The 18,165-nt window shown below is 39.3% G+C and overlaps 1 protein-coding gene across 3 annotated transcripts in view; it reads left to right on the forward strand.

The window, feature by feature from the left end:
* Positions 1-4,454: 4,454 nt before the first annotated feature.
* MSMO1 (methylsterol monooxygenase 1) overlaps positions 4,455-18,165 on the forward strand; it is a 16,134-nt gene continuing 2,423 nt past the window's right edge. Inside the window, exons 1-5 of one of the 3 annotated variants that reach the window (XM_025385609.1) lie at positions 4,455-4,596; positions 10,219-10,504; positions 14,660-14,808; positions 15,500-15,626; positions 16,907-17,061. In XM_025385609.1, the coding sequence (XP_025241394.1) occupies positions 10,250-10,504; positions 14,660-14,808; positions 15,500-15,626; positions 16,907-17,061 (686 nt within the window). In that variant the 5' untranslated portion in view covers positions 4,455-4,596; positions 10,219-10,249. Of the gene's footprint in view, positions 4,775-10,218; positions 10,505-14,659; positions 14,809-15,499; positions 15,627-16,906; positions 17,062-18,165 lie in introns of all 3 variants that reach the window. The other 2 variants (XM_025385610.1, XM_025385611.1) reach the window with 2 other exon arrangements.

Consider the following 18,165-nt stretch of genomic DNA (forward strand, 5'->3'; position numbering starts at 1 on the left):
TCACAGTGTTCTTGATTTTTATCTATTTAGTTTTGTATTAAGAAAGTTTCCTGTTAGTTTGTTTTTGGCTCTTTTATGAAGTTTGCATTTTGTCACTTCAGAAATCTGCATTTTTAATTTATTGCCAAAGTGACCTGACCTATAAGACAAAACTATTAAATGAATAACCAAAGTCAATAAAAATGGTTCTCTTTCCAAGGAAAAGTAACCTCAACTATCAAGGAGAGGTCTGTCAAGGATTGGTAAAGTTTAAACTTTTTGTATTTTTGTGTCCCTGATATGGGTAGGGCATGAGATAAGGATAAAACAAGTAGCATTAGACCCAAAAGAAAGTCAAAGAAAAAATATATTCCAAAGTAACTGAGAAACTGTGGTTTTGATACCAAATAAAAGGAATTGAGGAAATAGGAATAGTGGAGTCAGGTAGGCAGCTGGGGTGCTGGCACAGCAGAGGAAGGGAAGAGGGGGAAGGAGGAGGTGATGGAATATTGTGACCATTCCTCAGGAATTAAAAAAGTTGGCATGAGCTGTTGCTAGAACAGTTGATAATCAAGAGGAAAGATTGCTATGATAACATTTCAATTCAAATGTAAACATGGAACCATATTTCATACTTAGTTGAACTTTCCATTATAAATGAATTTAATCAGAAAAAGCCTATGCTGAGTTGATGAAAACATGAATTTCTGCCTTAGTGTGGCCTTACAGCACATCATTGTCAAAAAAATGTTGAAGGTCTAATGAACTTGGAGTACTGTCAGCTGTTTCTGACAGAGGCACCAAGAAAAATGTATGAGGTGTCTTTCCTGATCAGTTCCAAACACTAATGTTTCATGAAACTGTATGACTCTATCAACAATTTATCTGAAAAATTACAAAGCTTTTCTTAAAATATAATCTCAGCCTATTAAAGTAACAAAGTCTTAACCACATAGCATGTCAAATACCTCTGTCTTTACTTTCTTAATCTTTGAAGCTTTAATAGCTACACTGTAATTTGCCAAGGTTTGTCAGTAGCTGGATTCATATCTATGACTTCAGAGACTTTAGACATATCTCCTTCCCCTATGCCAACCTTTGTCTTTCCAGTTTGAAATGTTTTTAAAGGCACATATGGAAGTGTTCTCAGCCTGTTCCATTACTGTATGAAACATAAGAAGTTAAGGCAGAGAGGTGTCTTAGAAATCCTGTCAAGGAGGCGGCCCCAGGTTTGAGCAGCGTTCAAGGCTGGATCCACATACCTGCGTTGTGAAGCAACTCGTCTGCCTGCTTTGTTTGGATCTATGCCTTCTTGGCTGAAAGCAGTGATGACTATGATGAAGGCAGATGGTGTATTTACTGTCAGAAGACTATCAGTTTGCTCCCTGTTTCTTATGGAGTCTTGTGTATGATTCCTGGTATTTATTATCTCTTTTGTTCCTTATAGCATGAAGACCCAGGTATTTGTAATCCCAACTGCTGATGCGTTATGAGACTTATTTTATCAGATATAAAAGGGTCATGTGATATTACATAGCAGTGTGCTGATACCATCTTGTTTCAGTTTTGTCTCAAGCAAATTTACTCCTACTGACTTACATGGCTGCCAGTGTCTCATTTTGGAGAGGAGGCTACATTGGAGAATGGAACCATACTGTGAGTCAAGATTCTGGGGTTCTAATCCTGGCTTTAAGGAAAAAAGCAGTGTGGTATATTGGAAAGCCCATGGGCATAGAAAGAAAAGGGTTCTGGGTTTGCAGCTCCCTCTATCAATTGCTAGCTGTGACTTTCAACACATTACTTAACCTCTAGCCCTTATTTTGTTTTTAAAATGGCAGTAGTGTCTGTGTCACAAGGTTATTGTTGCATTTGAAAGAAATGATGCATGTTCGTATGCCTGAAATCCAGAGGGCCCTCAATAAATTACAGCTATTGTTCCCTGAGCTCCTGTTAATCTTCATTGTAGGTAAATAAGTAAGTTGAGCTGCTGCATGAGCATTTTTTTCCAGCTCTAAGCCTTTAAGGTTTAAAATAATCTGACCTCTCCATACACTTACACCTGCTCTGATTTAGAAAATGTAATACTATGGTAGAATTCCAAATCAGAAATAATTACTGACATTTACTGATCATATCTTATATGCCAGAGACTGTGCAAAGGACTTTACATACATTATGTAATCATCATAAAGAACTCTTTGAGGTGTAGGTATTATTATTTTACAGAAGTACCAGATAAGACAGAAAAGTAACTTACCCACTGCTGATAAAATGCCAAGCCTAGGAAGTCTGGCTCGACAGTGGGTGCTATTGATGCTTACCTGATAGGGGATAGCAGATTTGGGCAGAGAGAAAAGTTGGGTGAAAGTTCAGTCATCACACAACCAATAGGATGGGGACCTCTGGAGCTGGGATGCCCAAGCAAAGTAGTCCTACATTGGTTTAAGGGCTTTTATACCCCCGTTTCAACCAGTTACTTGACTAGCTCTTCCCCAGAAAGGGGGTATACCCATGGGGAGAGGTGCTTCTCTTTGGCAGTACTCAGCAGCTGGAGGAATGCCTGCTTAGGTGTTGAAGAGGGGGATCTGGGTGGTGTGCCACAGTATCCACTACAGGACCAACAGATTCATATGCCCACTGCACAGTATACACTGAGACAGCAAGATTTGCAGCAGAGAAAGAGTTTAGTGATGGCAGGGCACTGAGAGGAGATGGGAGGAGACCCTCAAATTCATCTCCTCGAGGAGTTCTGTATTGGGGTTTTTAAGGGGATCCTGGAGGGCAAGAGGCTGGAAAATTAGGGTCGTTGATTGGCTCAGGTAAGGGGGATGAAATCATCAGGATGTGGGAACTGCATTCTTTGGTGAGTCAGCTCCTTGTGGTCCTTCAGACCAGCTGAGTCAGTAGTTTCATCAGCATGAAGGACCTGAAAGATTATCTCAAAGCACAAACGACGTTTCATAATGTTCAAGTTGTCTGTAGAGCAGTTAGGGGAAACTATAACCTTGTAACAGGGTCTACATGATTCTGAAGCAATAGGCAAACAATTATGAGGAAGGGATCAGACAGCAAGTTGACCTAATGATTAATCCTCAGTGTGCCGCAAGCTTGGTTTATTTTCGTTCCCCCCACCCCTTTTTCCCAGATTAATTTGATGAACTATGTAGGGACGGTTTCAGACACCACTCTAAAGGCATCCTAAAGACAGGGCTGACACAATCAAGGGACAGATCCCATTTCATTTGACGTGACCTCTGTCATGATACTTTAGAAAGAATGTGTGTGCCAAACATAAGGGGTAGACGAATGAGTACAGGTCACACTGAATCTAAAAAACACACTTTTCAGGAGGGAACTTCCTCAAGGAGATAGCACCTGAATTGATGGGGCGGCGTGGAGATGGCTGATTATTCCAGGCAGAAGGGCCAGTTTAAGCAAAAGCATGGAGGAGTGAAACAATAGTATTCTGTTTTCAGAAGCTGTGTAGATTTGACACAATATATACATAATCAAAACATCATATGTGCGCCGTAAACACAATTTTTGTAAATTATACCTTAATAAAGATGGAGGAAAAAGGGCCTTCACTAGCCCAAATGATGCCCCTGTGCGGTTTTTTCTTTAAAGGCCCCTTTTCCTTTAAGTGAAAGTTTTAGTATATTATGTATCTGTACACAGTTTTATTATTATACCCCAGTACACAATATTTTAATGTTGAGAGATGTCGTAAACTGAGCTTAGAGCTGCAAAGACCTGCGTCAGGCCCCCGCCCCTGGGCCCTCATCGTCCAGCACAGCAACTGCAACATCACCTGGGCGTTTTCAGCTCACGTAGCGAGGTCAAGGTTGGGAGCCGAAATCTCCCTTGATGTTCAATCTTTTTAAATCTTTCCCAGCCTCTATTTCTCATCTGCAAAATGACGATAATCGCATTTGAAATTCTCCGTTTTCAAAATACAGGGATTTATTAAAGGATACGTAGGCTGGGGAAACAAGGGAGACGAAAGATCTAAAAGGTAGACCAGAAAAAGGCAAGGGTGTCTAGAAACACAGAACAGTCAACATAGATTTTAAGACTCATTTATACTCTTTTCCTCCCGGGTTTGGGAGTTGCGGCTGCTACACAGGTCACAGTTGAAATAAAAGTCCTGGGACGGCGGCTGGCGCGACACTCTCGCCCCAGCACAGCGCAGGCTCTGACTGCCAATCTGCGGGGACCGCAGTTGCCAAGGCGACTCCGCGCGGCAGGGCAGGGCGGCCATCCGTCTGTGCCCGCCCCCTCACGCCGTGACGCGCTCTCACGCTTCCGCGCCTCCTGGCGCCCCGCGACGCCTGCCATTGGCTGGCCCTGCGGGTCTCACTATCCTCACTCCATCCGCGGAGCCAATGGCTGGGACCGCCAGGGGCTCCTTCGCGCGAGTCACACGATGTCGGCAACTGCACAGACCAATCACCGCGCCGAGAAGACGGGGCGGGAGCCCTCGCAGGCCAATAACGACAGGACTGACCGCCTGGCCTACCGGGCTCCACCCCCGAGCCGGGCGAGGCAAGTTCCGAGGTCGGAACACCTGGCTGATCCTGGGTGACGGTGGCCGGCAGTCATCTCGCGGCCGTTCAGGTGAGGGGGTCGGGGGAGTGGCTCGTGAGCGAGGAAGGGGCAGCAGGTGGGCTCCCACCCGGTGCTCCGTGAGATCGAGGGGAGCGGGTTCGGGGTGCGGATGCGCGCGCTGGGCCGGACGCTGGCAGTGGTACCCGAGAAGGGGCGGAGGGAGACTGGAGTGAAGGTGGGCCTAAAGGTACGTGCTAGAAAGGAGGAAAACGGAGTGAAATTCTTCAGTGATGGAACTAGGCTAGGACATGTTTCTTGCCCTTTAAAGAGTGTTGTCTTCGGGAGATGGGACGTAGAAGACAGTTGCAGCACAGGGTGGTAGCTTGGCGAAAGTTATACAAAAGCAGGAAACACTGGAAGGAGGTAAGATGTAATGTGCTTTGGGAGTAGGGGGGTTGGGAAGGGCGTCCGAGAGGAGGTTGCTGAAGGGTGACTAGGAGTTGGATGGGAGGACATCATCTGTAAGGGAACGATATTTCCGTGGGCAAAGAGGAATGAAGCAGTAGCAACCATGGGTGATCAGATACTGTAAAAATGTGAAGTGTAGGATGGCGAGAATGTAACAAGTGAAGAGTGAAGAAGTCTGGAAGGGCCTCGTGTGCCTCAATCAGAGGGGCTTGATCTTTATGCTTAGGGCAAGCACTCCCTTGAACTTTGAGTGTTTTAAGGAGCTTATTTCTTATGTTTAGATTTATATAGATCCTGGCATTGCATCTTAGAGCTAAGGTTTAAGAAGGGCAAGCTTGGAGGCAGGGCAAGTCCAGAAAATGAAGGAGCTGGTGAAATCCGTTTTAAAGTGCCAAAGGACAGAGACTGGCTGACAGCTAAACTTCAAGGTTTATGAGAATCCACAAATAACTAAATTTATCTAGTCAGCCTGCTCCAGAGTACGCTTCCAGTCATTTAGGTTGCCCAAGAATGAGTAAAGCAAAAGGAAATTCAATTTTCCAAGACCTCGTTTCCCCCCTCCTCTTTAATTCCTTATTCAGTTAGCAACAATATATCCATTCCCTTGCTCCTTTGTGAAAAGTAAGTTCCTGAATGTTAAGTAAACCAAGTGTTTCTAAATTGGGTAAGAGTTTGAAGACTTAATCAAGGCAGCAGAGATGGGAGAGACTTAAAACGTTATGTCTGAGAATTAAGCATTAAAGGTAGTCTAGCATTTGGGCGGGGTTTGTGAGGAGCACGTACTGAACCTTTGGACCTGCTGAGTGAGTTCGTGTGCCTCTGAACTCTCTGATTGGATATGACCAGTAAACTTGGATAATCAGATCCTGGAGTTTAGGGGAGAGGGCAAGAGGTAGAAAGGATGGATATCAGCGTATTTTTAAAACAGAAAATAGTTAAGATCACCCAAGACCATCTAGAATCGTTAGAAGGGAGTAAGGAAGGCATTATTGGGAAACTTTCCAGCTTGAATTCTCATATTCTTTCTACTCTCCTGGTTGAGTTTTTGGAGTGCTGTTCTCTCTGTGCAAAACCCCTCCCTTGACCCTCTCTCCCTCGCTCTATTTTTTAACTTGTCACTTTCCTCTCCTGTTCTAGGTCTCAGTTTAGATAGCACCTTTCTCTAGAAGTTCATAGCACTGTGTATTCCCCCCTTTATTGTTCTTATCACCTAATTTTTGATGGTTTGGACACTAGTTGTTATTCCTCACGAAATTTTGTGTTTTGTGAACTCAGGGGTAAGGGCAGCAGCTGGCACAATGAATGCACAATACTTGTCAGAGTGAATGCATTTGAATTCCAAGAACCAAGGAAAGGCAGTATTTCAAGAAGAGAAATATCAAATCTTCCAGATTAGTCAAATAAAATAAACTCCAAAAACCAAAAAGTTTATTGAGTTTGGCAACTGGAGATCCATAGCGATTTTTTTGTTTGTTTTTTTGAGACGGAGTCTCGCTCTGTTGCCCAGGCTGGAGTGCAGTGTCGGGATCTCAGCTCCCTGCAACCTCAGCCCCCCAGGTTCAAGCAATTCTCCTGCCTCAGCCGTCCAGGTAATTGGGAATACAGGCGTGCTCCACGACACCTGGCTAATGTTTTTGTATTTTTTTGGTAGAGATGAGGTTTCACCATATTGGCCAGACTGGTCTCGAACTCCTGACCTTGTGATCCGCCCACCTCGGCTTCCCAAAGTGCTGGGATTACCAGCGTGAGCCACCGCACCCGGCCTCCTTAGTGATTTTAGTAAGAGTAAGTTCAGTGCAGTGATGACAATAGAATGCAGAGTGCAGTTGCTAGAATATAAACAGGAGATAAGAAGATAAAGACAAGTCATGTGAAATACCTTTTCAGAGGGCTTAGGTAAACTATAGGAATTATTCTCCTTGTACTCTAATACTTATTATGGGTTGTATTTATAACTATAGTATAATATAATGGATGACTGCGTGGGCTTCCCCACTTAGCATTTGTTAAGTTAATCATTAACTTAACATTAAACACTTGTTAATGCCCGAAGCATTAGACTTCAGGCAAGTTGCTTAATCTTTCTAAATCTCAGTTATTTTATCTATAAAATGGGGATAAAATAATACCTACCTCACGAAGATGTGGTAAGGATTGAAATTAAAAGGTAAGAGCATGTAGCATGCTTTGAACACAGTTCTTGGCACAGAAAGTGCCCAATACTTGTTAGTTTCTTGTAGCTATTACATGCCAGGTCCTGTACTGAGTGCTTTATATGCATTATCTCTTGGACTCACTGGAAGACCTACTGTTTTAATTTCTGTTGATGAGAAAACTGCATCACAGAGAGGTTACCAAATTTGCCCAAGGTCACAGGACAGGACTAGTAAGTGGTCTTGGTTCATCATTGTCAAATTTACTAATCACCTTGTGAAAAATTAAGATTGGGTGGTTGTCTTATTTTACAACTTAGAAGATGATTGAAGACATTTTGTTGTAGGTGGGGAGCCAGATTGCAAGTAGCTCAGTAAGTTGTGTGGGTGAGTTAAGCAATCTTTTTTTTTTTTTTGAGACAAGAGTTTTGCTGTTCATGCCCAGGCTAGAGTGCAATCTCAGCTTACTGAAACCTCCACCTCCTCAGTTCAAGTGATTCACCTGAACTCCTGACCTCAGGTGATCTGCCGGCATCAGCCTCCCCAAGGTGCTGGGATTACAGGCGTGAGCCACCATGCCCAGCTGAGTTAAGCAATCTTTATGTAGAGCTCTCCTTTGAGAAAGAAGTTGGTTGGTTCAAAGGAAGATAAATGAGACAGTGGCTTGGAAGAGGTAATGGAGGCTAGGAAGGTGTTTATCAACAAAGGAGGCTGGGCACAGTGGCTCACACCTAATCCCCACACTTTGGGAGGCTGAGATGGGAGGATCACTTGAGCCTAGGAGTTTAAGACCAGTCTGGGCAACATAGGGTGACCTATGTCTCCACAAAAAATAAAAATAAAAAAAATTAGCCAGGCGTGGTATTGTGTGCCTGTGGTCCCAGCTACGAGGGGCTGAGGTGGGAGGATTGCTTGAGCCTGGGAGGTCGAGGCTGCAGTAAGCCATAATTGAGCCACTGCATTCCAGCTTGGGTGACAGAGTGAGACCCTGTCTGGGAAAAAAAAAAGAAAAGAAAAGAAAAGACGGGAATGTGTTTTTAGACGTGAGGGAATGGATTCCCTGAAGGGAGAAGGATGAAAGATAAGAAAGGATAAGTGATGGACAAGTTCTTGAGGTAAGGTAAGAACACAGGAAGACTGGTCAGTCTCAGAGGAAAGAATGAATGAGCAAAGAAATTTTGAGGCTTGTAATGACACAGGATGGAACACTGTAGTCACTGTGGTGTAAGTCATTTGAGATGAGTAGGACAGAAGAAGGAGGGCATGAAGTGAATTCAGATGCCTGAAGGAGTTGGCTAGGTTCTCAATATTCCTTCTGTAGAATGGGATAAAAGGTCAGTTTGAGAAGTGTTGGGAAGGGGACTTTTTAAGCACTGTTTAGAACGCTTCTGAGGTTTTAAAATACTCATTTTTAAATGGTCCCAAAAAATTCATAAATTAGAAGCAGCAGTGGTGAACATTTTTAGGAAAGTGACTTTTGAAAAGTTTGTATTTTGGTTTGTGACCTATTGAGCTTATTTATTATGTAAGTAGAACATGCTCATTTAAAAGTTTAAATTGTGCAAAAGACATAAGAAATTTTCTTTTCTCTCTTCCATAACACTGTCTCCTACCCCTCCACACTGTCTTCCATAACACTCTCCCCTACCCCGCCACACTGTCTTCCACAACACTCTCCCCTACCCCGCCACACTCCGTCTTCCACAACACTCTCCCCTACCCCGCCACACTCTGTCTTCTATAACATTCTCCCCTACCCCGCCACACTCTGACTTCCATAACATTCTCCCCTACCGCACCACGCTCTGTTCTCCATAACACTATCTCCTACCCGATCACACACCTGTTTTCCTAGAAATCACCACTCTAAATTGTTCCCTTTGTAACCATATGTACATTTTCTGTTTCTGTGTGTCTCTATATGTACATACGCATAGAAGTGCATAAATAAAATATATATCCTTTTCAAAAAATCTTATGTGGGACTCTGGCTATGCATATTATTCTGTAACTTGTTATTTGGATTAACACTGTGCCTTAGACATCTTTCTACGTAGAGCGTATAGATCTTGTTCTTTTAAATGGCGTTATAATTGTCTATGGAAGGACTTAATTTATTTAACCCATACCTTGTTGATGGCTTGTGTTTTGCTTTTATTTTTTCCTGTTTTTGCTGTTACAAGAAATGCTTCCTTCTATCTTAGTGTATCTGCCTTTGTACCCTTGAATGAGAAAGTTGCTGCTTCAAAGGATGTGTTCATTTTGAATTGTGATAGGTGTTGCTTATTTTTCCTCCAGTGATAACACTGATGTATCCCCCCTGCCCACAATGTATGGTCATGCCTGTTTTCTCACCCCCTTACCAGTACTGGACATTGGGCACTAATAAACTTTTAAAGATGTGCTACTCAGGCTAAAAGTTTCTCTTTGTTTTAGGGTGCATTTCCTCATTTGAACGAAGTGAGGATTCTTCCTTGTTTAGTGACCATTTGTCTTTATTTTTCTGTGAACTGCTTTTGTCATTTTTCTATTGTCTTTTTTGTCTTTTTTCTAAATCTCACTTTGTAGCCGTTTGTTGTAAAATGTTGGAAATATTTTTCCCAGTTTGTCATTTTATCTTTGACTTTGTTTATGACTGTCTTTCTATTACCCAGTAGGAAGTACTTAATTTTTATGTACTCGTATTTGGTAGGCTTTTTCTTTATAGGTTCTTTTGGCTGTAAGTGATACATTTAAACCCAGCTATTGCTTATTTAAATTAGAAGCTTTTCCATGAGAACCACACTGACGATTTCTTTAAATATAGCTTGAAAAAAATTTTCCCCTATTCTTTTAGCGATTGTTCTTGAAAATAATGTGTTTTTAAAGGAATATCTACAAATGGAAATGGTGATGATATCCAGCAAATTTTTTAAAATGGTGTAAAACCATTTGTACTCCTTTAGTAATTTTTTGGTAAAAAATTTGTACTCCTTTAGTAATTATTTTAAAAATGATCAGAGGATGCATTTTTTAACTGTTTTATTTTTTGAATTATTGTTTAACTTATTATATGTATTCATTTCTACAGAATTATAAGGCTGTCTGCAGAGATTTGAAAAATGGCAACAAATGAAAGTGTCAGCATCTTTAGTTCAGCATCCTTGGCTGTGGAATATGTAGATTCACTTTTACCTGAGAATCCTCTGCAAGAACCATTTAAAAATGCTTGGAACTATATGTTGAATAATTATACAAAGTTCCAGATTGCAACATGGGGATCCCTTATAGTTCATGAAGCCCTTTATTTCTCGTTCTGTTTACCTGGATTTTTATTTCAATTTATACCTTATATGAAAAAATACAAAATTCAAAAGGTGAGTATAAGGGACTAGAAATAGAATATTATTAATGTTGCTGAATATTTTAAAAGTAAATAGGGCTTTGGTTTGAGAGGCTAAATCAGTGATATACAATAGAAATATAATGAAGCCATGTGTGTAATTTTAAATTTTCTAGTAGAATACATAGAAAACGTAAAAATAAATAAATAAATTTCATAATGTGTATTATTTAACTCAGTAAATGTAAACTATTGCTGGGTACAGGGTCCATGCCTGTAATTCCAGCACTTTGGGAGGCCAAGGCAGGAGGGTTGCTTGAGGCCAGGAGTTCAAGACCATCCTGGGAAACCTAGCAAGACCCTGTCTCTACAAAAAAAATACAAAAATACCCAAGCATGGCAATGTAAGTCCTAGCTACTTATGAGGCTGAAGCAGAGGGATTGCACCACTATACTCTAGCGCAGGCGACAGAGTGAGACCTTGTCTCAAAAAAGAATAAGAAATAAATGTAAATTATTATTTCAGCCAGTAATCAAAATCTAAAAAATGCTTAATGAGGTATTTAATAAGTCTTTGCAATCCCGTGTGTATTTTACATTAATTTTAGTCTATCTCAATTTAGGCTAGCCATGTTTAAAGTGTTTGGTAGCCACATGTTACTAGCTGAATTGAATAACACAGTCCTAGGTCATTATTGATAATATTTCAAGAATAGTTTATTAAATTGGGCTTTAAGTAGATGTGATGGTTATCTAATTTAAGTTTACAAATTTTAATGTTTAAGCTAGCTGGAAAGGAAAGGTATGGTGATTTGTGCATATTTTTCAGTTCACCCCAACTCTATGTTCCAGCAAATCTCAGGGACTGTTAATACAGTATGACCTTGATCAGGGCTATCAAAGTTTTTTTCCCCTAAATATATGGTAGGTAGTTCTGCAGCATTCATATCATCCCAAATAAGGAGGTGAAGCTCCTCATTTCTGGATATTTGCTTCATTGCACTAAATGTTGAGAGGTCACTATGTACATGACAAGGTGAAATCTAGTGTGTAGTCTATGAGCTTGACATGAGAATTTGGCGTAGCTTATTAGAAAGATGAATTATTTGTCAGCATTTGGTAAGCTGATGATAGTTTCTAGTGTTTACTGTTTACTTTTCAGAAAAAGTCGCTCCAAACTAAAATTCAAGGGCACACAGTCTTGGTAGAAAGTAGACCGCTGAGAGTATTCATCTATGGAAAGTAATTTCCATTCACTCAGTACAATTGGCCCTCCTTATCCATGGGTTATATATCCATGGATCCAACCAACTGCAGATCAGAAATATTCAGGGGAAAAAATTGTGTCTACACTTTACATGTACAGTCTTTTTTTTTCCTTGTCATTATTCCAAATAACAACTATTTATAGAGCATTTGCATTTTGTTAAGTATTATAAGTGGTGTAGAGATTATTTCAAGTATACGGGAGGATATGCGTAGGTTATAGGTTATGTCAAATACTATGTCATTTTGTATCAAGCACTTGAGCATCTTCAGATTTTGGCATTTGCAGAAAGTCCCAGAACCAATCCCCCAAAGATACCAAGGGACAACTGTATATATTTTGGATGGCAGTCTGTACACATTCTCTGTTATCATTCTGTTAGTTTCACAGCCTCTCCCAGAGACTCACTTTAAGCAAGTGTTAATATTAATCCTCTCTGGGGATAATACAGGGGTCAGATGACGGCAGACTCCAGGCCAAAGGTGAAAAGAGCAAAGGGTAAAGGTGAAGGAAATGAAAAATAATGTAACCCAAAGGAGAGTATTCTGTGACCCTCAATTAAGGTCACAGAAGTTCCAAAGTGCTTTTTAGAAAAGCACCTGCTTTGAAAGGCAGAATTAAGTTTGGATGTCTAAGTTCTAATGCACCTTTAGGGTGATTGTGGCTGCCATGTGTCACCCAATGATTTATTTATAGAGCTGATGCATTGTATGGCTGGCCAGGCAAAAGCATCCTTTTTCTCCTTCACTGCACTTTGCAAGTGTCATTGGTTGGAAGTAGTAACCTTTCCAGAGAGAGGAAGAGCTTATTCAGGCAAGGGTATATGAGCAGCTTTAAAATATAGTGTGGCAAAGGAAAGAATAAGCTGTAGTCTAGTTGGTCAGAACTAGTTGTTTATGAACAGATTGAAAGGCTGGGTAATACGGTTTCAAGTCTGTACTCAGCAAGTCTTTACGTTTCATAGCCATTAAAGTCCATGCTTTGAGCATTTTTGATAAAACGTGATTTTAAATCAGGACTAGTTTCCACAAGTTAAAGGCGTTTTAAAAGAAACCAAAATATCAATACAAATTAATTACAGGTTTATGCATTTTGAAGGCAGATACCCTGATTAACATTGAGGGTATCAATTGTTTAAGAGAAAATATTTGAGAATTATATTTAACAGATGCAATAAATGTTTTTATTCTTAAAATTGTCGAAAAGAAGAAGCTGGTGGTGGTGATGAAATAGTACTAAAGACTTTCTGCTTTCAAACAGAACAGACAGCTGGAGAGCTAATGCACATCCTTGCTAGTTAGGGGAAATTTCACAGGAATGAAAAAGTAAAGCAGACTTTGCAGGATCTATTTCTTTCAAAAAAAAAATCATACATGTTAGTAATTCTCCAAAAATTTTCCTCAAAGATAAATGTACTAAAAATTTTATTTCTAAAGTATGTGGCCCTTGTAAAGGTATTCTTTTATATTAAGTACAGTTATGCGTAAAGTAAAATGTGGTAAACTTTCATTTTGCACTAGGTATGAATTTGTATTGCTAACTGTCTTTGTAACTAATTTATGTATACTCTAAATGGTATAGCATGTGATTTTATTATAGTTGATTAACTTTGTAATTTCTGTAACTACATCGATATCACAGTCTACCTGGGAAATTAAGTCCGTTAGCCATAGTTTCTGTAGGAGACAGTCTATTGCCAAATGAAGCCTGAATCTTTCATTTATTTTGTCCCCAATTACAGAGTGGAGGTTTAGAGGAGTGGGGTTAGATAATGCTCAGATTAGAAATACAAAGGCAGTTGTCAGATCCTCTCATTTTACTGTTGAAGAAACTGAGTTGTAAACATTACAAGAGCTAGTTAACTGGTGAGTAGCAGCCCTGGTATTAGAGCACAAGTCTCTGGATTGATTCTTAGTTCAGTGCTTTTCCTATTTTTGTCAGGAAGATATCCCTTAAAGAATTTCAAGAACAGAACTGGATCTGGAGACCTAGATTTTAGTTAGTCCTACTTCTGCTAATAACTGCATATGTGACCCTCCCCAAGCTGGTTGACCTCTTCGGGCTTTTACTGATGCTCAGTAGTTCCCGTACTTTGAATATCATGTTGAAATAAAATAGTTTTGTTGGCAGATTTCTGAGTTTTTCAGCAGTGACGTTTAAAACGAAGCAATAGCTGATATTTATTGTCACCATCGTTTTGTAAAACCCGAAGCACTTTTTTTATATCTTAAGTGCAGTCCTATAAATTGAATACATTTAGTTAGTTTTTGTTTTGTTTTGTTTTGTTTTGCTTTGTTTTTTATAATGGCTTGTTAAGCCATTATAATGGGTATCCTGATGAGGTCTTATGAACATCTCACGTTGATCTAACTTTTCTCATTTTGACTGGAATCTGTGAACTCCATAATCAGGACACATCTCTGTACCTCTCAACACAGAGTTTGTAATTCTGTCATTGGATATGAACAAAAGTGCACTTATTTATTGGAATGAATACCACTGAGTGCCTGGAAGCATCGACTTAAACTGTGTACAAGGCTTCCAGTGCTTCGTGTACAACTTCTTCAATTGCAGACACCCACCTGTAATCTTAGCATATTATATTTCTTCTTCTCTGAAACTTCTGGTAAAAGAAGTGAAGTGAATGATGTGTGGCAGCAAACACTGGAGAATTATTCATTCTGTAGTGTTTCTTTGTTTGAGATCATTATGGCTGGGTGCGTCTGTTAACAGTTTCTTCACCTAAAGTAGTGATAGTAGTTGTCAAGAATTTAGAAGGTAAAGATTCCTGAGTCTTAGTTACTATAAAGTTAACATTTAACTGACATAGAATTAAGGTCCAACATAAACAGAGAAAAAATTAGGTCAAGTTAAACTCTGATAGCAGAGACTAATATTAGATATTGTGATTTTTCTCCATAGGATAAGCCAGAGACATGGGAAAACCAATGGAAATGTTTCAAAGTTCTTCTCTTTAATCACTTCTGTATCCAGCTGCCTTTGATTTGTGGAACCTATTATTTTACAGAGTATTTCAATATTCCTTATGATTGGGAAAGAATGCCAAGATGGTATGTAGATAAAAATTTGGCTTTTACACGCAATGGTGGCTTATTCAATTAAGTTATAGTTAATGTTTACCCTTTTTCTTAATTTTAATTAATGTTTGTTCTAAACTTTGGAAGTAAATAAATAGTAGAAAACTAAACCATAGTAAAATCTTAAAATGTTTCCATTTTTACATCTTTTAAATATTTTATTGGAAGGTAAGCGTCTAGTATCAGAAGTTTCCATAACGTCTTTTGTATGTTTATATACATATGTAAGTGCTTATGTTGACAAAAAATATGTCACATTTTAAGTTTAAAATAAATGAAATATATGAGAATCATTTACGAGGTTTATAGAAATTGTGTTCATATAAACAAAAATATGTATGTGTATATATACACATATACACACACATATATATACTCATGCATCACTTAACAGGGATACCTCTTGTGAAATGTGTCATTAGGCAAGTTGTGCAAACATTGTAATGAAATGAAATTGGTCTAGTGGGCAGTCTCTTTAACCTTACATCAGATTATGTAGCTGTATCTGGTGGTTTTGAGAATTTATTTATGAATATATCCAATTAGGTCAACCTGGTAACCTGGGGTGTTTAGTTTTATGTAATGTCTCAAGCATCCCCACTAAAAGTCTGGATAGTTTAAGTAAACATTATTTCTTACACATTACAACATTTTTATCTTAAAGGTATTTTCTTTTGGCAAGATGCTTTGGCTGTGCAGTCATTGAAGATACTTGGCACTATTTTCTGCATAGACTCTTACACCACAAAAGAATATACAAATATATTCATAAAGTTCATCATGAGTTTCAGGTATGTGAGAGTTATATTTAATTCTTTCTGTTCAAGGCAAAATGTCTGTTTTCATTGCCCGAGCATTTTTCTAAAATTGTTGGTGACGTTTTTATTTTCTTTTCCTTTGGCATGATTATTAAGAACAACACACACACGCACACACAAACAAGTCAATTCTACACATTGTCTTCATTATTTAAATTTCATGGTAAAGTGAGATCTGAAAGAAAAGTATTACATGAAAGTTTGGACTTCCATCCTTGTGGACAGTGCTACACTGGCACAGCTAGATCCTCACATTGCTAACTCCCACAAAAACAGTGACTTTTATTAGAACTGCCTTTTTTTTTTTTTTTTTTTTTTTTTTTGGGAGATGGAGTTTTGTTCTTGTTGTCCAGTCTGGACTGCAATGGCATGAGCTCGGCTCACTGCAGCCTTCACCTCCTGGGTTCAAGCGATTCTCCTGCCTCAGCTTCTCAACTAGCTGGGATTACAGGCATGTGTCACCACGCGTGGCTAATTTTGTATTTTTAATAGAGACGGGATTTCACTATGTTGGTCAGGCTGGTCTCGAACTCCTGACCTTGGGTGATCCACCCACCTTGGACTCCCAAAGTGCTGGGATTACAGGTGTGAGCTACCATGCCCGGCCTATTAGAATTGCTTTGATGTAGCTTTATCAAACTGGCTATGTATGTTTTGCATTGATCGTGGTTACATGGTATGCAAGTGTATGGCTAGATAAATCATCATTACATATAGAATCAATATAACTTTGTAAAACTTTATGCATAAATAGAATATATGTATGAGTGAAGATCTCCAGTGAAGCAGAATCATTGGGGCATATATACACAGAGAGAGAGAGAGATTTATTTTAAGGAATTGGCTCATGCAAGTGTGGGGCTATCAAGTCTGAAATCTGTAAAGCAGGCTACAGACTGGAAATCCGGGTAAGAATTGTTGCAGCATTGGGTCCAAATTCCGTGGCGCAGCAAGTTGGAAACTCAGGCAGGGTTTCGGTGTTGCAGTCTTGAGAATCCTTCTTCAGGAAACCTCAGCCTTTATCCTGAAGGCCTTCAAATGATTGGATGAAGCCCACCCTCATTATGAAGGGTAATCACCTTTACTCAGAGTCTACTGATTTAAATGTTAACAACATCTAAAAAATACCTTCACAACAACATCTAGACTGATATTAATCAAACAGTTGGGTATCATAGCCTAGCCAAGTTGACACATAAAATTAACCATCACAATAGCTAAGAAATGAAGAATTTCTTATCTGTTTGTTTTAGGCTCCATTTGGAATGGAAGCTGAATATGCACATCCTTTGGAGACTCTAATTCTTGGAACTGGATTTTTCATTGGCATCGTGCTTTTGTGTGATCATGTAATTCTTCTTTGGGCATGGGTGACCATTCGTTTATTAGAAACTATTGATGTTCATAGGTGAGTATCGATTTCTGTTCAGGTATAAAATATAATGAAATGTATTTATTTTCATGGCTGTCAGATTATCATATTTCTAAGTACACTAATAGAAGTTAATCTTCTTAATGTTATATTAAGAAAACATAATTGTTGAATATAAGTTTAAATAATAGATGTTTTTACATTCTAGCCTATGCTGTTATGATTTTTGTAGTGATAATGTGTTATTAGGACAAATATATATTTAGGACAAGCAATTTCTTTATCCTTCTGTAATAAACCTAAACCTAACTCATATTTGAAAAAATATCAAAGCATTCAGCCTTCATTGAATAAGACTTTCTAATCTCTACTGTTCAGCACTGATAAAAGCACTTGCAAGATGAAACTACTGCTTGTAGTATGTACATATTTCAAATGCTTCCTTTCTGTTGATTGGAAGACATTTTGTGGTAAATTATTTATATTGAATGCCTTCTTAAATGCTTATTCTAATTGTTCATTATTTTTTAATTATGTGTTCATTGCATTTTGACTTGGGACATACTTTTGTACTCATGAATGCAGAATATCAAATTCTAAGAATTATTTTTAAAGTGCTAAAGTAGCAAAATTAATGCTTCTAGTCCTAGGCAGAGAATATTCTTCTGTAGAAAAATTGTAATTGACATTTCTTTCATTTTTTTTCTATCCATTGTTTCTTTCTGCCTTCCTTCCTCTAAGCCCCTCAAAGGAAGAGAGGGTTAGAGAGATTCACATAAGTATAACTGGATGTCATTGTAGATATGTAGTTAGAAATAAAGGAGCATACGGCCGGGCGCGGTGGCTCAACCCTGTAATCCCAGCACTTTGGGAGGCCGAGGCGGGTGGATCACGAGGTCAGGAGATCGAGACCATCCTGGCTAACATGGTGAAACCCCGTCTCTACTAAAAATACAAAAAACTAGCCGGGCGTGGTGGCGGGCGCCTGTAGTCCCAGCTACTCGGAGGCTGAGGCAGGAGAATGGCATAAACCCGGGAGGCGGAGCTTGCAGTGAGCCGAGATCGCGCCACTGCACTCCAGCCTGGGTGACACAGCGAGACTCCGTCTCAAAAAAAAAAAAAAAAAAAAAAAAAAAAAAA

The sequence above is a fragment of the Theropithecus gelada genome, chromosome 5 (assembly GCF_003255815.1).
Source record: "Theropithecus gelada isolate Dixy chromosome 5, Tgel_1.0, whole genome shotgun sequence".
In the NCBI taxonomy this organism is placed as follows: domain Eukaryota; kingdom Metazoa; phylum Chordata; class Mammalia; order Primates; family Cercopithecidae; genus Theropithecus; species Theropithecus gelada.